At 33.9% G+C, this 25,857-nt stretch overlaps 1 protein-coding gene across 1 annotated transcript; it reads right to left on the bottom strand.

The window, feature by feature from the left end:
• Nucleotides 1–6,702: 6,702 nt before the first annotated feature.
• Nucleotides 6,703–24,851, bottom strand: LOC149793926 (uncharacterized). The gene is made up of 11 exons (XM_089967862.1): nucleotides 24,733–24,851; nucleotides 23,193–23,288; nucleotides 19,957–20,094; nucleotides 17,015–17,164; nucleotides 14,194–14,300; nucleotides 12,259–12,310; nucleotides 11,269–11,336; nucleotides 10,388–10,454; nucleotides 9,066–9,178; nucleotides 8,429–8,528; nucleotides 6,703–7,833 (listed from the first exon to the last, which is right to left on the bottom strand). The coding sequence occupies exons 2-11, from the start codon at nucleotides 23,286–23,288 to the stop codon at nucleotides 7,774–7,776; spliced, it is 951 nt and encodes a 316-aa protein (XP_089823988.1). The 5' UTR covers nucleotides 24,733–24,851; the 3' UTR covers nucleotides 6,703–7,773.
• Between the last annotated feature and the right edge of the window lie 1,006 nt (nucleotides 24,852–25,857).

Raw genomic sequence — 25,857 nt, 5'->3', positions numbered from 1 at the left:
AATTCCATCACTGAGACTCGCTGATAACAACGAGGATAATTTCGAGTATGCTACCGTCGCTGTATGTAATTTTATTTTGTAATCGGATAATTTTTCGTTCGTACAAGTACATATTTTTTTTGTGATGATACCAAGCACACCTGCAATCGTTGTTGCTGCTGAAATACAGATAGTTACAGCTACTGGTGCCATCGTTGTCAACGCTGATAATATTACACCGGTTCCAGCAACAACAGCGGATACTGAATAAACAATCACATCAACGATAACTAATCGTCGTCGATATTTTTTTACTTTTACTGTATATTGTTCGACTTGATCTTTTAGCGCCGCCTGCCATTCACGCGCTTGATTGTACCTGTATTGTGCACCGTCCATATATTTGTATGCAGTAACCAATTGAGGTGTTTCAGCTACAAATTCCAAACACCACCAGAAGGATGAAGCGGTTAATTTCTTATCAGCTGCTTCCAGAATAAATATTTCTTCGGCTCCGCTATTTAATACAACAGATACAACCCCGGAAAATCTGTCTGTGGAATGACGCCATGGAAACGTTGTAAATATTTCAAATTTTGCAGCACTGAACACGGACAACCTGTACACGCCAGTGACTGTTGCGGTATATTTGATAGTATTATTTTGTTTTGACCATGTTGCAAATCCCGATGATACCGTGCATACGATGTTTGTGATATGCCCGGGAGTTATTTCAGCTGGAATTTTAATCAGATTGGTTTTATTGATAATCTCAGGAATTCCCGCTATGATGTCTAGCTGTGTTCGTTTGATCGTGTCTAGGTCAGTTTTGATATCAACGAGTTTCATGTCAATGACGGAAGGATTTCCAAAGAACTTATTTATGGCATCATCGGTTTTCTGAAAATTTCTTCGAAGCCTTGTAAAACCGGTTACGTGAACATCATACTCGGCCCGTAGCGTGGATAGTTTTCCACCCACGTCGTCGACGTATAGTTTGTTTGCGACATCGTTGTCAGTTTTTGGAGCTGTTACAGCTACTATTTTGTTCCCGTTCATGTTAAGTTCACCTGTCATCGTGTCACCGGTGTTTCTCACGCGATTAGCAACACTTTTTGCAATTTCATCTCTGATGGTTTTAAGTGACATACTTGAATCTCTGATTCTACCACCGTCAGTAAACACGGGAATATTATCCGTAACTGCACCAAGTACTCGCCGGACTATATCATTCCATTTGATATTGCTGGTTTTTAGTTTACCATATCGATCTTGAAAAATAACAACTTCATCTGGGTCAACTCCAGCCAGGTTCATAATATCAGCGAGGTCATCTTTAGTCGCATACTTTGACAGATCAACGTCGGATTTTATTTTCTTACTAGTAGAAGATCTTCCGTAAATGTCAACCATTATAATAAGATCCGTTGTTTAAAATGCTTTACGCGCAACATATCGGTTGCTTGTATAATCATGCACAACTTTATGTGGCGGCCTGGATGATTTTGATATAGCGTCGAGTACATTAATTACTTCACGGCCGCATATTGGCGGATCTGTCATTGTTTGTGTGGGTAGCGTTGAATACCAAACTTTGGAACCTCTGGTTGCATGGAGTGGTGCGACATACTTGATAAATTCAACAGGTGGAGCTAACCCGTACGAATCAAAATAAACAATTCCACGCGGGTCAACCGCGTATGATACCCAATGAGTACCGGGTCCTGAAGTCGAGTCTAGATTAATAATACCTGTTTCGAGTTTGTTTGGTTGTTTCGGTAATTGATCTCGCATAAAAACACCTCTAAAGGCGGATATTTTTAATTTTTTAGCAGCATCAAGTAAATCAAAATTTGATGATGGAACGTCTAACGAAATGATCCTGGAAGCCTTAGGCCTCTCCCCCAACGAGATCCCGGTAATCTTAGACCGCGTCCCTTTTTTTTGTATCCCTGCCCTGTTGCTTTCTTTAGTGCCATTCCAGCGGTTGTTCCAACAACACCTAACGCGGCCGCTTTTGCTACGGCTGGAGCAGCTGCAGCTATTAATGCCGGAATGGCCGCAAGAAGTGGGAATATACCACCCGTTTTAACCATGTCTTTGATGGCGCTCGGGGAGAGATGGAATTGAACTCCAGTTTTTGATTCTAGGGCTTTATTGAAATGTTTAATCTGATTATTTGTCAACGATAATTTGTTTGGACCACCACTAATATGATCTCGTTTTAGTGATATTTTAGTTCCGCATTTGTTGGCGGTTTTTGATTAAAGCTTTATTACCTGACCAGGAGTCAGAGTAACATTAACATGACTATACGACATTTTTATATAAAATATATTTTTCTAAATAACACGATTAAAGATTTTCCACCGGTGCATCAACGACCCTCATTCGACCACTGCCACCTTCAAGTAACATGGCCTTGTCGCTAAGTATGACCGCGATCGCTCTGTAAAAGGCACCACCAGCTGGTGGGTTAGTAACATGAGCTCGAAAGTGTATATCAACAACAGATTGTTTGGATAAATCAAGATGTTCTAATGAAAAATAATAAATCGGATATAGACCTGTAAAATCTAGTTGTGATATTTGCAAACCAGTATCTATATTTTGATCACGTCCCATGAATGACATTAAACGATGATATGCGCGCGCTACATGATTTTGTGCATAATTTAACAATATATCCTCGGATGGTTCTTGATGTCCATTTATCCGTAAGGATACTTCACTAACTCCAAGGTTATCAAATACCATATGTGATTGTTGTTGATTATTTATCCGGTTAATATTTTGTAGTGCAATAAAAATATGTCGTGGTGCAGAAACACCCTGTTGTGATGCTATATGCCATGTAAATAAACCATTAATATTGCTTTGAGCAGCATCTGTGGTTACTGTTAACCATGATAGCAATGATTTACCGCCTTGATCCATAAAAGATAGTAATTTTTGTTCCTCAGTAATAGATGGTGTCATTACTGGCATCCACAATGAAAGTTTTGATATATTTACTTTACCATCGGCAATACCAGCACCTCGCCAGATTGCATCATTATCATCACCTTTTCTTACGAGCACAATTGTGTGTTTAGCTCCAAAGATGACCTTTCTAACATTTCTGCAAAATCCAAAGATGTGAGATAATGGAATTGCACACGAAAAATTTCTACTATCTCCTGACAGCGCTGTTTGGCGTGTTGCAAATCCTAAGTTGAAAGTCGCGCTATCACCTTTTACAATATCAAAAGCAGCAGCTGGTCTGGTTGCGTGTTCAAAGTCAACTGGTTGTGGATCAACTGCAGTATCTTGCGGTGTCCGTATTTTAGCGTACCTGATATGATCAGCGTTGTCGGTGATATCCTTAGCAAACATCATTGTTGGACCAGCTGATCTTGTAAAGTCGTCAGAATATCTCGCCAGACCAATTATTGTTGTAGCAACGTCGACATCCTTCTGAATTGATTCAATATTTTTTCCATCAATCATGTATGTGGCGCTATCAAACAGTGCCATAATTCCGTTGTTGACAAAACCAACACGTAAATTGGCATCATATGCCGTATCAGCTACAACATTCGTTACAAGTCTACCTTCTACTTCAATAAACGCCTCAGCGGGCAAGAAATATCTACTTGTATCATGAACCTGTAATTCGATTCTCCCCCGCTGATTTGGTAGTCTTGCGTCATAAGAATAAAATTGATAATCACGTACTGACTCGTACTTAAGGACAGGTGCCTCCATATCAAATGCTGGGTCTGATTCGCGCCTGAACATTTTTATTATAATTATCATTTTTCCAAATGATGATCATCGTCGACGAAAACCGCTTCCTGCTATTAAATTTGCCGTTATATTTTTTTCTGCTTCTTCAGATATCGCCGCTAGTTTTTGATTTGCAGCCTGATTTATTATTTTACTGACATCTGCGGGCATCACCTCAGTACTTGCCAGTTTCACCGGTGGTTGTTGTTTTCGTCGCAATAATCGTGATAATCTTTCTTTGATCGCCGAGAACGCCTTACCAGCAACATTGACAATTGCACCAGGAGCTTTATCACGAACAATATCAATAGCCTTCATCGATAATTGTTTTGCAACAGGTGCTACTTTTGGAGCTATCCTCGTGAATAATCCTGGAATGACATCACCAAGTCCATTTCCGTAAATAACACTATAGATTGGTAATCGTGAGTTTACCACTCTAACCTGTGTGGGTTTACGATGATTATCATGCACAATCATATTATTTTATTTACCATTTATCTAACAACTAGTCATCAACGAGCTCATCAATAAGTTCTCGGTAAACGCCGATATCCATGATACCACCTTGAAATAGTCGCCGACAAATATCAGCTGCTTCATTGGTTATTTCTGGTGAATTATTTCCAGCACGTTTTCCTCCTATGAGAACTTCTAACCGTGATACGTCATTGATGATATTATCAGGACATAAACCAGATCCTGTTTTAGGTTCATCTTGGGGTGGTGGTTGCATTACCGGAGTAGGTACTTCAGTGGTGTCCGGGGGTGAGTCACCTTCTCGAAATCCATGTGGTGAACCTGTCGGTGTAAATGTCATTTTCGGTGCAGGAATTTTCCTCGAGGAGGGTGATTTAAGTGACTCTTTAGCCTTTTTAATTTCCGACATCAACCTTTGCTGTGGCGAAGAAGATTGTTGTTGTTCTATTTGTTGCAGAGGTGGAGGAAGCTGATACTGGGAGGACTCTCCTTGTTCTAGTTGTTCCCGTCTCTCTCTATAAAGTCTTTTTACTTCTTCATTAAGTCTTTCAAATTCTGAACCTCTAGCTTGTTTTTTGTCGTAATATACGCGATATATCCATTTAATGAAATTATCATCATTTATTTTTTCATAACGGGGTTTTAAAATACTAGATTTATTAGATATACTATTTAATATTGCTTCAGGTAATCTCTCTCTTTCAGTTTTTCTAATTTCCTCAACAACTCCTTCTTTAAATTTTGCAATTAATTCTACGTTTTCTCTTGCTGCTTTGGATTTAGATGCAAGTTTTTTTCTCACATCGGCGACTTCAGTACGAAGTTCTTCAATACCTTCAAGTATTTCCTCATCAACAGGTGGAGGTTGAGCTGCAGCTATGTCAGTTGGAAGGTCTCGTAAAATCTTCTTTGTTTTTTTAGTTCTTCTTGCTATTTTTTCAGCCTGCACCGCAGTTTGTTCTAATACCGGAAAAATACCCTTTTTCTTCTTCTCATCTTCCTCCGCAATATCTCCCCATATAGTTTTTTCAGCAGCCGCCGCAGCTTTCTCAGTAGCTGCAGTGACGGGTTTAAATAGTTTTTTAGTGTCTTCTTCGTACTCAACTTTTGATTCTTGCTGCGCTTGCAGATTTTTTCTAAATGAGTCTCTGACAGGAAGAAATTTTTTAATTGTTTCTAATCGTTCTCGTGCTGTTCTTGCAGTATGAGATTCTGGATGTATCATTTTATTATAACATAATAATTTAATTAATATCAGCAGAAGAGGAGCAGCAGAGAGGGTACCTACCAACTTTGGTCGTCAAACAAATAAACAAGAAATAAATAAACACGTAGAGTACTTTATTTTTTCAGATACTATTTCAAACTGAGGTTTTATTAGCACAATCGGTCATTGCAAAAATAAAACATCTCAAGGAAAAGTTTATTTGTAAAATCTTGACCTTTCTACGAGATGATTTATTTGTTTGTTTTATTTGTTTTGTCGGAATTCTATGGTCTGTTCACCCTCTCTGCTGCTTTATTTATTCATGTTTTTAGAGATTGAATTTTATTTATACTTTATGTAGCATGAGACGGGAGTCCTAACGATTACACGGTTCGTGAAGGATATCTAGGATCGGAGTTCTAACTGATTGCTGGGTTCGTTAAAGACATCTAGGACATCCGATTTTGCAGTTTCCTTAGTTTTTGATAGGTGCTTCGTAAGTGAATTATTTATTAATATTTTTACAAAATTGAATATCTAATGGGGTTTTATATGGGAGCTTCTAAATTTATTTAGCTAGTTACTTGTTGTTTATTTATTTTATTTTTTTTGGTTTTGTGGGGATACTAATTATATTTTGTTCCTAAGTCCTGCTGAATCTATGAACTTATTTATATTTTTATAAGAAAATCTGGTGGGTATGTGTGTGGTGATCCAATTTCTTTTTGGTTTTTGATAAATATTTTCCTAGCGGGTTGATATTTTGGGCATATATTGAATACATGGTGTAGATCGTCGGTGGTGTGGCACTTAAAGCAGTTAATGGTTGCTGGTTTAGGTCCTATAAACCTTCAAAAACTGCTTGCTGTTTAGTTATTCCAGTTATTATCCTGTTTATGGTTTTCTGTTCTAAATAAATAAACAAGATTCTGTTGTAAACGATATCTGCTTGGAACTTATCACAGAACTTTCAATATTCAGTCATTTGTGCTCTGGTTGCATGCTGTATAAGTAGACTGTTTCATTAACCAACATTTAAGTTCATAACTCTTACAAATTGTTTCGCTATCTTTTATTGGAATGTGCCCTTGTTGCATTATCCAAGGTTATTTCCCAAATAATTGATGTACGTGATAAAGTGGATGACACTCTTACTCAAATAGATAACTCTGAAATGTGTGTCTAACAACTACTGTGCACACTTACTTACAAAACCAGAATATCTACAAAAACATAAAAATGCAAAAAACTGAAACAAACACCATATCTGCAACAAATGTTCTTTATTTAAAAATAATTGTTATTTTTTCTTATTTGCACTCAATAATATAATGCAACCTAGTTGACATATTAGTACACAACATATAAATTTTCCGGACAAAAGATTTGGGAAAATTGATAATCTGCATCTGCATACATGCATTAACTGGCATAGGCGAAAAGAATGCAACTTGTCTTGTAGAAAAAATTTACTTAATGATGGATCTTATTTATGCACACTTCCTTGCCAAACTAAAGGCTCTATTTCAAATTACTTGAAATTTAACACTGTTGGACTGGCAAAGAATGGCACTTAATCATAATCAATCAAATGACTATAACCATAAAACCATTAAATAAACTTTACTGAACCTTTGCTAAAGAATATTACATGGCTCACTGCAATGATACACACCATGGCCATGCCCTTGTATCGTGATTAAACGGCATTTAGCCCCACCCCCAAGGTTTCAAGTCCGGTAGGATAACTACTGAACGACCAAGCATCCCATTCTGATAAATGTGACTATTAATAAAACAATATTTATTTAAATATCAGTTTTCAATTTATAGATACTGAAAACTGCAAATAACTTTAAAGAGAAACTATATTTGATATTTGTTCTTATACATATTATACTGATTGAACTGTGGCAATTGTGTCACAAATCACAAAAGAATATATATATATATATATATATATATATATATATATATATATATATATATATATATATATATATATACAATAATGCCATACAAAGGGTTTGACCCGTCTGATACTTAAGACATTTATTGCAGCGTTAAAACAAGCATGAATTGACTACTCACAAAAATACAAGAGGTAGGAAAGCATGTATATAGCAATTTAATAAAAACACTCATTTCTCCTATGCTATCACAGTGGAAGTTAAAATCAGAAGTTCTATATAACTTGAAAAATAATCTCGAATTATGAAACAGCATGTTAACTCTTTGAAATATAAAACGATAAAACTGCAAACAACTTATTCAAAATATGGACAAAAATGTTAATCAGATATAAGCCTTAAAATCTGTATCAAACATGGAAAAGGTTCTCATTCCATCCATGCGGGATCAAATACAAGTGGATAAAACTGTCCCTCCATCTTCTGTCCCTTTAAAACCAAGTGAGAAAAAAAAATAATACAAAAATTGTATTAGATTTGTTTCAAAGAATTTCCTCTCTATAATTTGCACATCTGAATGTCATTGCATTTTGCCATATAATGTTTAAAACCTTTATGGCAATACTGGAGTTAGATACTATTATACCGAAACTGGAACTTATATAGCTATCAGATGTGAAGTAAGTCATGAAGGCAATGCTTTTTATTTGTCATTTGTAAGGAAAGAGGGAAACACAATCTAGTTTTAAGGTCTACATTATGTTATATATTGGATTTTTTTTCATGAGAACTAGCTGAACAACTGATGGATAAAATTAAAGAACATATGGTATTGGTCAGTCCAAAGATTTCCGATCTAACCACAAATTAATTAAATAGGAGCATAATATGGTTCAATTATAGGACAATTAAATGAAAAATGGTGACATACTGTGCGATATTTTTTGCTCTATCGATTTGAGTATAAAGCCTTCATTAATATGCTAGTGGTGACAGCACAAAGACATTAGGAAGGTCGCCAACACACCTAAGTGAAACATCTTCATGATCAGCATAGCCAAAAATTCTTAAAGAGTCAAATTACCTTGGGGATTCGACTTCCTTTTAGTATCTCCTCATCTGTATCAGAAACTACTCCGTCTTCAAAGTAATTAATCACAGTTGCTGTGCGTGGGCCGTTCGATCTAACAGAATTGAACCAGTCATTAACGCAGCTTTAAGTAAGTACCACGTATAGAAATTTTGATTTCTATCCACACAAGGGAAAAAAAATTGTGTTAAGACTAAAAGAAGAGTATTGACAAAATGTAGACCTTTGGATTATTCCCCATCTTTTGCAGCATCCTTTCTCGAAAAGTAAAGAATAACACTACGAATTCTAATAATTTGCCTTACATTATCAGAATAGAGCACATTCGTCAATTAAGAAGAAACGTTTTGAAATCAAGGACCCTCTGTTATGAGACTTTTTGAATTGTTTCTTGTGTCCAAGGATTTCAAGAGAAAAATGTTTATGATCTGGCAATATTTCAATATGTTCTCAGGTTTTGGTTCACTGCTTTATAATGATTATATTCTTTTCCATATATGATAAAAGCTAGCGTGCCTAACATATGTAATTAATGTATGAAGTTTCTCCTATTTCTTCATATCTTTGTTTTTTTTTTTTGTTTTTTTTTTTTTTGTTTAATTCATTAGTTTTCAACTTAGCCTTCTTATACCTGTTTCCATGGGATCCATGGACAACTAATGGATGATGAATGCTTATCTCCCCTTTCTTTAGATTACCACAAACAGGTTTAAACTGTGCCTTTTCTTCTTCTGTAAGGATGGACTGCAAGTTATGCAAAAATATACAAGAATCAGTTTTCATAAAATTTGCTGAGAATACACAAATCAAAATTGCTTTAACAGTATTTACATTCAAAACTTCCTAAAACAAACATGTTTGCTTATGTCGAAATTTCATATTTATTTCTCCCGAACATTATACAGCTGTGCAGGAAATTAGATTTTTATCACTATGGGAAAGCAAAACAAGTTGTAGTCATTCGTTTCATCTAATGGAGATTAAGACAGACATTGTTGACCAGAGGTTCTCAAACTGTGATATCCTGACCACCTCCTTGGTCTGCAGAGAGACTGCAACAATCAAGAGCATGCAATTTGCAAATAAAATCATTCTCATCCATCACATTAGAAAGGGAAACAATTTATATCAAAATATTAGTGTTTCTTATATTGTAGAACAATAAATGTTAAATAATATTCATTTTGATATGTAGTGGTTTTCTCCAAAGCGCTGCTAATAGTTAGATATTAGTACAATCAGTATCACGAAAGATTGTTGCGTGGTCCACAGAGACCACCAGTAATTAAGTGGTCTGCTAAAACTTCAGCAATGTTCAAGTGTTCTGCTAAAAAACTAAGTTTGAGAACTACTGATTTGCACCATAAACACCAATTGAATTGATGAAAGTCCAAATGAAGCCTTACGAAATTAATGCTATCTAGGTAAAGGTATCATGTTATTTCGTTACTATAAAAAATGGAAAAAAAATGGTACAAATTACTTTAAAACTTTTCTAACTGACTCAAAAATTCATTCAGATTATTTGAGGTCATGACTACAACGATTTTCAATTTGGTTTCAAAACCTTTGTCAAGTGGAAATACGAAAATACATTATTATGCTGAGCACCTTATTCGTTCTAACTTCAAAAATTAAACCAGTTGTATTAGACTCAGGTGATCTAATTTGATAATTTCCATTGAAAGTATATTCAAAAGAAATAGCATGCGTGTGCAGACATAAAATACAAAGACGAGATATATTTCTAGCATTATCAACCTTGATTTTGGTTTTAATAAACTTGAAAATGTAGGGCTGGGGTTACTAGATACAAGATACCGAATTTCAAAATAATATGTTAAAGAGGTACAGACAAAGAACACCCTATCCCTTCCCGTAATGATAACACCATCTCATAGTATCCCGCACTGTTTCTTGAATAAGCATACAAGACCTTGTTGAACTACAAACCATTAGAGCGTCCATCTTATCAAAATCAAAGTCTGAAGTAAGAAGTGGACCCCCGTCTCTTGTCCACCTGCAAAAATAAATAAATCAAACTTCAACTTTTCGTTGGTATTTCTGAAAACAGAAAAGGCAGATCAAAACATTTATATTGACATTGAATGGCACAAGTTTGGCTTACAAGAGATATACATGAGTACTATAAAAAAATGAATCGTTATTTACTGTCTCTGCAAATATTTTTCTCCATAACCCAAACGTTTTTGTTCCTATAGAATCGGAATAGTTTGTGATTGCAAATGTTTATCATGTTTATTAAATTCCATAGTGGATATAATATTTTGAATGCATATAAATGGTTTAAATGAAAAACAGAATATTCTCCACATCAGCGCCTTTGGAGTGTGAATTTTTTAAATTTTTTTTAAAAGTGGTTTAGTTAAAATTTCAGGAATATATTATAATGCGGAGTTTGTTAGTTGTGTTCTGTGATTGAGCATCGAAAATAATTTCATATTCAATGACAAAAAGATTTTTGATGGGTTCCACTATAAGACTTAATATATTCTTTACATAATGAAATGTGTTCCTTCTTTGTTATTATAGTGTTTCAGAGAAGAAATAAAATACAATCAACCAAATTCGTTTGGTCCAGATCTTGCGAATGTTTCAAAATGATTCGGTTAAAGTTTGCAAACAAAAACTTAAAAACATTAAAAAGATGATGACTACAAGTTGGTCGTTATGTCTTTAATTCATATTAGATAGAGGCTCCAAAAGTTTAGTAAAGTTTGCTGTAATACATTTAGAATCGGTTTTTAACAAAATCTTATAAGCATCCCATTTTCTGTACATTACATTAGCATGGAATTCTCAAGAGATTTAACCTTTGAGAACCGGGGATATATTGAAGAGCTCCACTCTCTTCCGTTTGGTCATCCAGTGCGAGATGGACCTGAAAAGTCATATAAAAGGGCTGTATTATTACATGATTACTGTGATCATTTGCTTTGATACTCTACTGTCACAATACATTGAAACCTATCTCTACGACATGGTTAGGTCCTTATTTACTAGTAGGTGCCTTCACAGCATCATATTCATGGGCTGATACAAATGTATATGTAGTGCTTCAATAAATGATGTAATAAAACAAGAGTAGACTTTTTCCGGTGAATATAAATTATTATTAACCAGGAAAGAGATAATTTTTACCCCATCTTCGTTTCGATTAGTATAGGAAGTTTACAGGTCATAAAACGTCATATTCACCTAAACAAAGGTCAATAATGGTATAATAAGCATAGCATATACTCCCATAAAGCCACAGTGGAGAATAGAAACGAAAATATTAGCAATCTACACTATCTTTGTAGATGACATTTATATCAGATACACATTACTAAGTGTACGATAAAGACTTATGAATGGTTGTGGCAAAACACACTTAAATATGCTAATTTCGGGGTGTTTAGCAATTTGTGTAGCTCAGAGAGAAACAATATTCCATGGCAAATATGTTAGAAACTGACTCACATTAAGTTCAAGTACTTCTAAATTTAGCAACTGAATGAATCAACCTATTCATTACATGGAATTTTATCGTTTTATTTTACTGTATATGAAATTTTAATCTTACATACATCTTAACATATGTGGATGTGTTCTTCTCCAAACATGATATTTTTTTATATAAAAGAAATGTTTGAAGATCTGATTGATTTCTTGAGTGAAAACATTAATTTTACTTTGCAGGTTTGTGTTCACTAACATGAATGTAAAACACTCGTCTGATATAAGGAATATCAGTTTACAAACGATGCTGCCTCTATCAATTACTAAGGGATTGTTTGTGCTTAAATATCGAGAAAACATACCGTTATGTGCATTATGGGTTTTGTTTTGGTCCATAGCGAATAATCCTGGTGCCTAGAAAAAGATCCAAAAGGAAACGAAAAATTACAAACACTTAAGTATGTTTTTTTTCGTATACATTAGTAACCTGTCACAACATTAGGATGTACTGTAATGACAATGTGACATAATGTGCCCGTAACCTTATAAACTATACCCAAAACTTCCCTTTATGCATCTTGCATTTCCGCAAGAAGGAAAAAGATGTGTGTATTGCTTATGAAAAGAAAGAATGCATCGTTGTGTAGATGTTCCTTGAGATTCTTGATAGAAACGCACAAAAACGTTCATTACTATTTACATCTAAGTGAATACAGTGTGACCCCGCTATAACGCAGTAGTTGGGGTACACAGAACCCAACCACGTTAGACCAAACTGCGTTATAATCAACCTGGTCAGTTAGCTTAAGAAACTGTTGAATTTACAAAAAATAAATAAATACATGTCACTTAACAATTCACAACAGTTGTCGCAAGTATTACATGGCTATAGCTGTGTACATCCTATAGATGCGTGTACTTAAACTGGCCTATATTTTGGTTAGGCTGAGATAGGATCTTCTTGCCGAGGCTACCCAGGGAATGACAGGGATAAGTTTGGTGCTCACTTCCTTTAATGAAATGTTATTTGTATTTTTTTTAAAATTATAGTCGGCTTTCTTTGATGAAGGATGCATTTGATATTGAAGCTAAAGGACAGCTTTGGAGGACCAAACATACGTCTGTTTCTTATTGCTGCGGCAATATCCATTGTAGAACATTGATCAAGGCTGATTTCATTTTCAGTTGCGAAGTATTTATACCGAATGATGTTTGCTTCAGAGGTAATCAGCTTCCTTTGAAGTTTCAGCAAAACTAGTCTTTCTTGGTATTTCTTAAAACCCAAAGGAATTAGCGGTAGTTTGGTCAACTGTAACATTTACCTTTCCGGCCTTCAAAAGTTGGTCAATTGTAGCTAGTAGCATATGCGGACTAACATGTAAATCTCAATTGTTTGAATTTTTTCTTTTTCTGATTTCTTTGCTCTTTTTGTTTTTTGTTGTTGCTGGTGTTGGTTTTGTTTTGACCTTTGTGGTGGCTGGGTGATACTGCCATACGTGCATGAATCATAATTGTTTCAAAAAAAGATCAATTGATGATGCATACACAGGTGTATTGTTTGTTTCTAACGGGGTTTAATACAAAGACATCCATTTTGAGATAGTGCCTCGTCTGCTTGATTAAAATACGTAAATTCAAGTGCATTTTAAATAAAGTTTTCGCCTTCATTTAATGGTATTTCTGAATTTCTTCACACCAAAACCCAAGCTGAATATACAAGTTTAAACAGCCACCAATGTTGTGGGGGGGGGGATTGCCATATAGTCTATATTGTCTCCATTAAGGAAAATAAATCGAAGTTTGCTACACTGGCCAATCCTAGCGTGATCACTGAATAAAATTTGACAAGTTACCTTTCGTACTTTTAAGAAGAAAAACCTTTTTTCATGTACGAGATTTTAGGAAATTGCAGGAGCAACAATCATCGTATATTAGAATAAATACACAATCTCTTGCAGAAATATGATAATAACCTTTTTACAAAGAATGAAAAGGTAATTTCTTGGTAGAGAAAAGTACATGTAAATGAAGTTTCGGTAGCCATGCCACAATCGTGTTATATTCGAGTTCGTGTTGTAGCGGAGCGTTCAAATTTGTATTTCGCACTGTATTAAGCTTATCTGAACAAAAATAGTATGATAGAGAAAAACATTGATCCAGTTTCGTTTTACGTGATTAGTTTAACTGGCTTTGCCATTATTATAAAGTTGTTATTCCAACGAAAAACCTTTCCCTAACCAATGACAACGTTAGACACTAAAATCATTTACTTATATGAAAGAAAAGCTTAAACATACCATCCAACAACTCTGTCATTTTTCGGTGGTTTTGCAAATAGCTGGTCGTGCCAGAAACGAACTTTCTTCATCTTACGATCAGAATTAAGGAGCTGTGATACTGGAACCTGCAAGAGAAATGAAACTCCTATAATAACGATATTATACTTTCGATTTTACTATCACAGTTATAGTCATGGATAATGAAGGCGAGATCAGTTAATAATTTAATATGTAAAAAAAATGTGTTGACAACATTCCAGAATTGTTTTATTATATTGAAAACATTACTGAACGAATTTAGAAAGATTGAAAACCTGTACAAGAACTAGCCATTGCTTTAATACTGCAAAGTCATCCAGTATGTAAGTGTTAAAAATACAAACATGATTAAAATGACATAACCTTAGCATAAAATTACTCTTTCATATTGATAAGCACTTTGCGTGCACGTTGTTATTTGGAAATGTTCACATGATTGCAATATAAAACTACACGCGTTATTATTATCTACCCCTAAGTGTTGTGACCAAGGGCAAAACCATGGTTGCCAATCCACTAATGTGATGGTAAGATTTCAACACGCACCCTTTCAGTTCTAAATCAGGTATGATGTCCAATGAGCAACATCATACCTTGTAAATATTTGTCTCCTCTTACAACTTGCAAGAGAACGCATCGGGCATATTCTACAACTAGGAGTCTTCGTGCGTTTAATCAACGGTATACCATTGATACATATCTGTAGGGATTAATTAATAAGGTATTGGAAGTATGGGCTTTATGAGAATAAGGTAATATTTGATAAAATCTATTGAAAATAATTGGGAGTTCAAACCTAAAAATAATTTGTATGTTTCGCTCAAAGCATTTCATATACTTTCCAAAAGAATTCACAGAATCACTACAACTCTGGTATCCAATAAAAATATAACACCCCAAGCTTGTCTTTTAAATTAAATATAAGCTCAGTCAGATGCAGTCTTTGCTGATCTCAATAGTTCAGTAGTGGGTAAGAAGGTAACACATGTGTAATTAGTGTTCATCACTACCGTCATTAGAGACTGGATGGTAGTGATATTCAAATGTATATGCTGTATTGTCTGAGCAAACAACATGCGCATTCTCAAAACTGTATCTAGTGCAGTCTAATCAAGATATATGCTTTTCTTTATAGAAAAAGTAATATAATTTTATTGAGCAATTAATTGAGAAAGGGGCTATTTTCAAGTTGAATATTCAGGCTTTACAGATAATAAATGCCACTGTTCGGTACATGTGTTAATGCTTTATCAGCACGAATCAATTGTACGAACAACATGTGCATATTATTGTCTTGCCAGCAATCTATTTCATGGCCAAATTTGTAAATTCTTCCTGAAAAGCATAGGTTATTTAACAGTACTTTAAAAAGACTAAGATAACAATAGTAATAAAGAGAGCATGTTGAATGTTACATTCAGGTGGTGCTCCTATTTCGACCAACATTCTATGCTCAGAAATGATACATGTTATTCCAAAGTATGTGCAAATAATTACCCCTCCCCTTTGGTGGTGTGCTTCACTAAGTAAAACTCTGTCAGCCATACTTTTTGAAATTTAGTTTTTGCTTGGCTTTGCTTGCTTTCCTAAAAGCTAATAGCTTTTAAAATAGCCTTCAACAATGAATCACTTATGAACTTCCGACAACTGAATCTGGCTTTGCAATTTTATATCAAGCGAAATTCTACTTCAAAGGAAAATTACTGTTGTTTACAAACTTATCACTAAGCTTTAATAAAGATTGCTTAAGCATTCTCTTTTAATACAGTGATATGTATTTACTACTGTTCTTCAACATGCAACTAGTATCTATTGGATTTAAGTACAATGGGTTTTTCCATTTACTGAACTTTCACATAAGCAAATTAGCGGAATGAGCTCACACACTCAACTCTTCAAATGCAGACCAAAACACACTAGCCATTGTCAGACAATTAAGTAATAATGTGAAATGATAGTTTATACGTGGCCATTTTACCTCTTAATCGCTGCTGTTTAAACTGACCTAGGGATAGTTTTACATAATCTCCAATCAGGACTGTTTGCCATCTATATATGCTACATATTACATGCACAAGTGGTGGCAATAGGGTTACAGTGGTCCGGTTTCAGTATATTATACAACAGTTATATCCCAAGACGCGCATGAATGTTTGGTCTAAACATATGTTTAAATTAGATTTACACCTAGAAGGTATTGGTGTGATGGGTTGTATTGTGGGTGGAGGAATGGACAGGAAAATTTAATTCTGTACACACTAGCCATATTTTTAGCAGGGTTTTATGTAATTCACTGATGCAGCCCTGGAGAAAAAACAACACTTGAATATATTCTAATATCAATTATACAATAAGAAAGAATTCGGTATGTTCTTAATTCACATAAAAACAGTAATTGTAGCAGTTAAATGTGAGAAAATAGTAGCAAAGCATGCATAATGTTTCCTAGATTACTACTCTTTCATACTACCCTTGAGAACTAATTCTAGATATTGAATTTAATTAGTTTACATAACAAACTTCACACTTTTGCTGATGACCTAGTGCAATGTTTGTCGGACATTGATTAACATTTAAAGAACACTAATGAAATGCAAACGTCACAAAATATTATTTTCTACATAAACTCAAATGAAATTCAAAGGGCACAAAATTGTAATTACAATCATCTCATCACAAGAGTCATTTAAAGAATTAATGTCCAGATTCGCACAAATCAATTTATATTTTAGGCATTAAGTTTGAAACATATAATATGATAAGACTTCTTCAAACGTTTTATCTCTTTAAAAATACCTACCAAAAATTTTGGGTGGAAGATTAAATCGTGGAACAAATTCGTCAGCCTCCATTGCCCTTGGCAGTGCAGAAAAGCGTTGCTAGAGTCATCACTTTTCCTTATGGCATACTTGTAGAGCATATCAGTTCCTGGATGTGTCAATGAATCGTCCTGTCATAGACAATATGGGGTAAATACTCTAGAAAGTCATCAACATCAGAACACTTACCTTACTCCCTTGCTCTCTCTCTCTCTCTCTCTCTCTCTCTCTCTCTCTCTCTATATATATATATATATATATATATATATATATATATATATATATATATATATATATGTGTGTGTGTGTGTGTGTGTGTGTGTGTGTGTGTGTGTGTGTGTGTATTTCATCTCTTCCAAAGAATATCTACCAGGAACAGTGAAGGGATGGGATATAGACTAGAAGAAAAAAAATGTTATTGAAGATAATGTTTTAGATGTCTGGAAGACAAAGTGTCTTTGTTCTATGTTTGTGCACAAGCAACATACATTACAGATTATTCCATTTTATATGTACTTACATTGTTAAGTTTATTAAAGGTCAACATAGGAATATAGTTGTGCTTACTATCATGCGGTCTATGATGTCAATTCTACCATTCGATTCTTGTCAAATCAAACAGACATTTGCATTTTTAATATAACCGAATGCCACATTAGTCATTGCTCTATTGAAGACTTACCAAAAGACTGACATAATGCTTACGTAACATCTAATAAACCATTAATAACATGGAGTAATGTCATCGCCAAGCACGTAACAGATTGATTGAAGCTTATGGAAGTCTGCGGTTCTTTTTCTTTTAGTTAAAAAAAGTTATCCAGACAGACCAGAGTTCTTAATAGTTTCTGAGAATTGGTAAATTGTAACATTTTCGTCTTGTGTAGCGAATATTCTTTACAAAGCGTGTTTGAAAAGTTATTGTGATTTAAGACTGCATAATTTCTGATTATCTCACTCATTCCCCTCTGTTAATTAGCTGATCGATAAATATATACACACCTAGCATTCTGGTGATTTTTATTCTCTTAAAGATGAATTTATCTAATATTTTATAAAATCGTTTAATTTTCAACCATTTTTAACATTCTGTCACAAAAGTACAGAATAACTGTATCAATGTTTCGTACAATGAATGATAGGTTCCCAATTAAAATTAGAATGTGGCTAAAGTTGGATATATCTGAAATTATATGTGGACTGTGTTATGCCTCATTCTATATACTTAATAAATTTTACTATCGTTGTTAACTTCAATATGTTAATGAAATAGGAAAACAATGCATATAAGAAAGAAGTATCTAAAAGATATAAGTACATATTTAATGAGTTTTTATTTAAGACAAATCTTAACATACCTGTGAAATTATGTACGTTTATAGAACTGATAATAAAATTATCATTCCATCCCCACGCAAACTCCGAACACGTATGTCCACTAACACATCAATAGCAAATGCGCTTGTATTATTTTTCAACACTTATCTATTTAAGACCATAATAAATTATCGGTGATCTTTGCCGATTCAACATCTGTATTTTCAACAACTATTTTTCTCTGAAATACAACCAATATAATAATCTGTCTTAGCTTTCAAACTGCCTGCCTCAAAGTTTGTATATATATCTATGAATTTTCTCTAAAGATTGAAGAGTACTACTAGATTACTAATGACTGTAAGCTAACCAGTGGACATGGGATCGTTAAGCAAAGCAATTTTACCATTACTAATACTTCTTTCTATGACTATCATGAGTATGACAATACCATAATTATTTTCCAGTCCAATTCTTAAAGTACTTGAAAATTGTCAGAAGGTACACACTTGAAGTATCCTCCAACTAAACTCCGCACTTCCTCCTGACAAATAAGCACATAGAAGAGTTACTTTACAAATGGTCTAACCATATTACTGCGCCATCTTTACTTTGAATTCAGATGAAGTACTCCATCTCACAAAGGAGTTCTTGAGAACTTATAAGTAAAATGACGTTCATCTGCTTTTAAATGAACATGATGTCTGCAGGAAGCATGTTCAACATATACGGACACCAAATTTTAAAATGATTCCTTTTCTAAAATCTACACTTAAAATGTTGACAGTGCTTCAGGAGTAGCTCATGTTGTTGTAAATGATAGGGCTCCTCATAATGGCATTTTTATAAAAAAAAATTTACTGCCACTGCTATAGCATCACACTTCGTTGAGTGACTACATGATGTTCCGTTTATATATCACCAAAATATGAACTTAAAACCAAATGCCTTAGACTACTTGTTCCACTATAATAAAAGGATGGCACATATTCTACGAAGTACCATCCCACTGCTTGAACAAGCTGTGTCAGTAAAATGAAGGAATTTCAATGTAATGCATATTTGGTATATGGAGTCTAACAACTTAATATATGTTTTCCAAAAATATTTATGTTATTACACTAGCATCAATGATCATCTGCTTACACTTGAGGAAAATAAATCATTTTTATCAATAAAGAATATTAATAGTTTTCGTCGAACTGGAAAAGGCTTATGATACAGCGTGGAAGTACAGAATAATTAAGGACATCTACTATCTCCATCAGAAAGGTCATGAACCCACTTTTATATCAATCTTTCATTCAAAGAGTGATATTGAAGGTACCAGTGGGCATAACCCTCATGGATATTTGCAAGCCAAGACAGTTGTGTCCCAGGGCAGTATTTATATATCAGTGTTCAACAAATCTGATAGTCCAAACCCTCGGACTCCTCTAATTTTAGAGACTCTGTTCATCCTGTATTCTAAAAGAGGTGTCTATCGACCCGGTTAAAAAACAAATTTGTCAGAGAAAACTTGGATGGCGGTGATCAAATGCGGAAATGTATTTTCAAGATGTAGAAATAACGGACGTTTACATCTGATCCCCAATTGTTTACATACCAAGAGGCGTTTTACATCCTCAATGATTCTGTCACATTGGTGACTGTTTAGGACAGGGATATTTAGGACGTATCCATTGGTCCAATACTGCTCTATCTGCTCATCAGTCAGCTTGAACTTTGCCCAGTCCTTTCCATCCTGACATTAAACAAATAACAAACGTTAAAATTATGTTTCAGGTATATATGCAATGCAATCATACTCTTGTAACCTTGCACTGATACATTCTTAGCTCCTAAAGCCATAATAAGTGTACAATATCCCGCGATTAACGCATGGTAGAATTAACAATATGATAGGAATTTCTAATTCAAAATGAAGCTTAGAGTAGTTTACAAAAATTAACAAAAATAAATTAAATCTTGAGTTTTAATGTTTAAACGGATGTGAAAACCACTCAGCATTGCCAGTGGTGTCTCTAAAACGGATGCCAATGTTGAGCAAGCTTAAATAACAAAATGAAAATTGACGAAAGAAGAGTCTATTGATTTAAAGAAATATTTTAATTTCTCAATCAATATTTCTTTAATAAAACATTTATACTAACATGCATACTTGCAAACACAGACAGACAGACAATCACAATGTTCTTTGTCGACATGATTTTACTTCATATTATCATGAATCCTCCGGTACGGTCAACGAATAGCACTTTCCATTCTGTCTGTCGGCTTATTATAACTTTCTATATACATTTGACATGTCCTGATCTCTGTCCGAGGAAACCATGGTGAATGTGTATGCTGAATGTTCATTATTGGGTCATTATAAAAGCGTGTCTTACACGCAAATGTATTAGTCCATCCAAACGTACGTTCATTCATTTATCGGGATATGCAGAGAGGGTATGGTGCATGAAGGCAAGGTGATCGGTATTATACCACATAAGTGAACTTCGTTGGAATCTCGGTATAATAAAAGTTAAAAATTATATAACTGGTATAATACTGTTTTTTCTCCACTTTTTTCTTTATCTCTCTCGCACCAAGTAAAAAACATACAGCTGATAATATCTCCACAGCCGCATGAAATACTGGTAAGTGTATAAAATGTACATCGATCTGTGTTGCCAAATTTTATCTGCAGCATTTTGCAGGCTTTAATGAATATGCAATAGCAGCCTTTAACCCACCAATAAGTGTCATCACGGGTCATGTGCTGATTTTTGAACCATGCTCGCTGTTCACGTGTTCATATTAACCTCTTTATGTGCGGTTAAAACCAGCAAGATTTTTGCGACAAGAAAGACAATGCAAGTTCTTAGTTACTCTATTATATACTTCATATGTCATGCTGAGAAATATTATTCTAATAGAAAATATTCAGAATGAAATTCTGTCTTGAAATATAGGCCCAAAAGGGAAACAAAATCTTTGTGATGAAATAACATGGAGCAAATTCCTTCAAGAAGTTCCACTTTATCTTTAAACATCATAATTCTATTGAAAGAAGCTTGAAAGAAAACGTATTAAAAATATTACTGGTTGGATACCAATTCTCGCCACTTCTTCTCGTTCTCATGAATTATTAAAATTGTGACAATGAAGTATAATAAAACACACGAATCTAATACATCTTAAGCAAAATCAAATCAAATAATGTGCAGTGGAAAACATCTTCAAGATGCCTTAATATGTGGACTAAAGAATATTTGTAACCAAAAGAAGAATAAATAAAACATATATTAAATTCCAGTTGGGGAGTTTGCTATTTTTATTGTCCCAAAATATTATTTACTAGATTTGATATAAATTGATATGGCCAGAAATAATTGGTAGTCGCTGTTGTGTTAATAGTAATGGTGTACACGGTGCTATAGAAGGATAAAAGTTGATTTTCAATGTAATATTTTCTAAATGAGTTGTTTCTCCGGATTATAGGAGAAATAAAATAAGCAATGCACCCTGACTGTGGCCCCTTGATCTTTCTTTAAAAGTAAAATATGGAGTCTGGAGGCGCTGTGAATGTTAAAAAGATCGGATTATAAAGTGTAGATAATTGCTGAGGCCATACTGTTGGGTGTACGTTGTGTTAAGTGTAAAAAAGAAAAACCCTTAATTGAGGATGCTTTATTGTGGAAATATTAAAATTCACATGTATGACACCCGCTATAAAAGCGGCGGCCTACATCAATATATGGTTTCATGACGTAGTTATTGTTGACCCATCTATGTTAATTGCACCACTTGACTTCCCACGTCATTAAATGAAGGAACAATGGGTTAAAGTGGGTATTACTCTTACCTTTTTTTACCTAATCAATTTACATGATGCTTATGTTCACCCAGGCTTGTAAGTTTCAATCACTATATTTTCTTAACAGGAATCAAGACGTTGCGTGCGGTAACGAGTTATTATTTACTATAGCGATAATTGGTACGCGGCGAGAATCGGTCTCTAACCAACACGGTTGTATTTAAGTTTGCTCAAGGTCTATCGGCCATTCAATTTTTATAACCCGTCAATATATTGCGAAATGACTGTTACTTAGTCCTAGTTATTTCTTACACAATGGCAACAACTTATACTGCCTCATTTATTTAATCTATATTGTCATCTATTAGTACTTCCCGAAAAATTCTTTGATGTGTATCTAATACCACCATTGCTCACTGCATTTTTGTTACTGATCGCTAGATGGTAGTGTTCCAGTTTATAAAAACCCGAATTAGAGAAAACTGGTTTTCTCTCTTAAGAAGGTTTGTTAAACATTTGAGGTGCCAGGAGTATAGATAGGGCCCAGTCACTCCAGATTTCATCCGAACAACACTTACGTTATCTTTCGGTTGGTTACCTTCAATTCGGCGGTACAATTAGAACGACAAATATTTGAATGGGATAAATGCATTTGTGAAATTGTTATTCTCATACGGATAATAATTTGTTTTTAATTCTAGACTTTGGGTTTGTCAAGATTGTGGATTTGTTAAGATTTAAAAATAATTCTTACTTGGACCAAATAACATTAAGAAAAAAATATTGTAAATATGAATACTTACAGAAATGTCTGTCGTATTTCTTTAATAACATGTATAACTCTAATTTGACAGGATTTGAGAATTTCTTAATATACTATATTTTCGATACCCGTATTTTCGGTTGACCATGTTGTGGGATATAGTCTACTTTAACAGGACACCATGTCGCAGTTACAAATTATATGTAAGAACTGGTATATTAGCAAATTTAAAGGCAGACAATTTCACAGTAATATTTGCTATATCCAGACGCCTTACTGTAATAGGTTTAAATAAATAATCTTCTAGAACATTGTGAAATGTGCTCAAGTCCGGTACACCTGATGGGATTGCTGTTGGTCCTTGAACGTTCATCTGTTATGAAGAAAAAAGAAATTAGTTCATATTTAAGACATTAAAATAAGGTGTGATTGGATAATACAAAACAAAATGCACGCTTCACCTTTAAAATATTCACACTGGTGATCCATATATATATATATATATATATATATATATATATATATATATATATATATATATATATATATATATATATATATATATATATATATTATCAAAAAGCTTCAACCGGAGGGCCGAAAAAAGGGATAAACACATTCTCACAATGATTCAGTGACTCCGTTAAACAGCTATACAACATGTACACAGACTATACAGCATTTATACAGACTACACAACATTAACATACACCATACAGAACTTAGACAATACAATACTTATGCTGACTATACAATATGTATGCAGTCTATACAACATTAATGTAGGCTATACAACATTTGCACATACTCACAACACTTATACAGACTATAAAAACATTAATACAAACTGTACAACACTTGTTCAACTTTATACAACATGTATGCAGACTATACAGCATTTGTACAGTCTATACAACACATATACAGACTAAACAAGACATATAGACTATACAACATGTGTACGCACCATTCAACATCGGCACATACTGTACAATACAAATTAAAGACAATATGAAGACATCGCTGCCGAGTCTGGTGGTCTATTAATATCGTTGATTATTCATGTGCATAACTCACGTTACTGAATAATAGTTGCATTATGAATATCCATAAAACGGTTATATTCGACAGATGAATATTATCCTCGTTAACGAGCGAAGCCTTTGATTTACAAAAGTGATATTCGTTATGAATGAGGACACTATCCTTAATAAAAACAGGAGTATATCTCTCTGAAATCATAGAGCTGTAAATATTAGCATTATTAGCCTAATTTTAGGATCATCCATGAGAGTTACTTTTTGCTATGACTTTACAAAAATGCTTTGTTGCAAACTCATACGTGTATTTATATGAATTAAAAGTACAAATAAATTACTGATGTATCTATGCTTATTTTATATTTGTTAAATGAAAACATCATACGCAATTGTTTCCCGCCAAATTGTAAAAAAGGACGAGGAAACATTAAATGAAATTAATTTGGATGTTTCGTTTAAGTAAGAGAGAAGTTCTGCTCAAAGTTAGAGGAATTTCTACTGAAAGTAAGAAAGAAGTGTTACTGCAGCAAAGAGACAAGTTATACTGAAAGTAAGATATACGTTGTGATAAGTTATCCTGAATGTAAAAGATAAGCGATATTGACAGTAAGAGATAAGTTACACTGAAATTTTATAATTCACCAACACCTTTGATATCAGAGTAATATTACATCAAATATGCCTAATACGGCTGGTGCTCCCATGTTATACATAGTAAGTTCTTCGTTAGACTGCGCGTTTCCTAAACTGAACAATTAAACTTAATCCAATTTTCACCTTTGAAATGGCGTCCAGTATTCCTCTGTTTCGGTCTCGTTTATCCTGCACTAAATTTATATCAAATACTCGATGGCCAACACAAAACAAAGAATACGATCCTACAAGTTATGTTTGTGTTTATATAGATACTTTGACTAATACAATGCATATCGATTTTAACGTGGACTTTAAATACTCTACTTTATAACGTTTCTGGGAATAATGGACAATGATCTGGCTGTTTCGAAGTAACGACCTCTGTTCCTTTTGCAGAAACTAGAGTGGTATACATTCCAAAATTAGTATCCAAATAAGACTATATCAATTTTATTGATAAAGTATTCAGCCGCTCCATAGTTAATTAAAAAAAAATGATAATTATACGAAATTTCAATTATTATACATGTAATCAATTGGTCCATAAGGAAATGCCCCAACCGTTTGTAAGAATGGCCGTGGTAAACAATGTTGTATTTTGATAAGATAAATCCTGTTGATAACAAAAATTGTTAATTTCAACACAACGTGTGATAAAATAAAATCGTAACAAATATAACAACAGCAACAACAACTATAGTATGCAATATTTTATCAATATCCCTATTATTGCTGTTCCTTCCAATGTAGAAGTTAGAAGTTATTTGTTTAGAAACCGTTGTTATGTAGTTCCGTATTAAGTAGTGTAAATGTATAACGATCATAAACGTATTTCCTTAAATGTTTTGACTGGACATACCTATACACGATTTACATAGAACTTAGCCTTTCTAAATAGAAACACAAAAGAGAATTGTTCCGTATAAATTTACGTCAAGTATTAATCCGTATGTCCATTTTAGCACTCCTTAATTTCCATAAAACAAGACAATGTAAGGTAGTACTAAAAGAGATGTAGCTGATAATTAGTTTGATTACAACGACTGTATAGAAAGGACATTTGATTACGTTACTCAATATATGTGTTAGCAAATTCGACAAATATACAGGATGTTACTAAATTTGATGATAATAAAGGGTAAGTTTTACGAACATGTTTCAGATGAAATTTCGTTCTCGAAAGAATAAAGATAAAAGGTAAATTTTCCTACATTTTAAGAGCATTAATCAATAAGAGTCGCACCTCTGTTAAACAGAAGTTATGTT

This window comes from Sinohyriopsis cumingii, chromosome 8 (genome assembly GCF_028554795.1).
Source record: "Sinohyriopsis cumingii isolate HCF-2022 chromosome 8, ASM2855479v2, whole genome shotgun sequence".
In the NCBI taxonomy this organism is placed as follows: domain Eukaryota; kingdom Metazoa; phylum Mollusca; class Bivalvia; order Unionida; family Unionidae; genus Sinohyriopsis; species Sinohyriopsis cumingii.
Note: the sequence above shows the minus strand (reverse complement) of the source record. Positions and strands in the feature narration are given on the sequence as shown.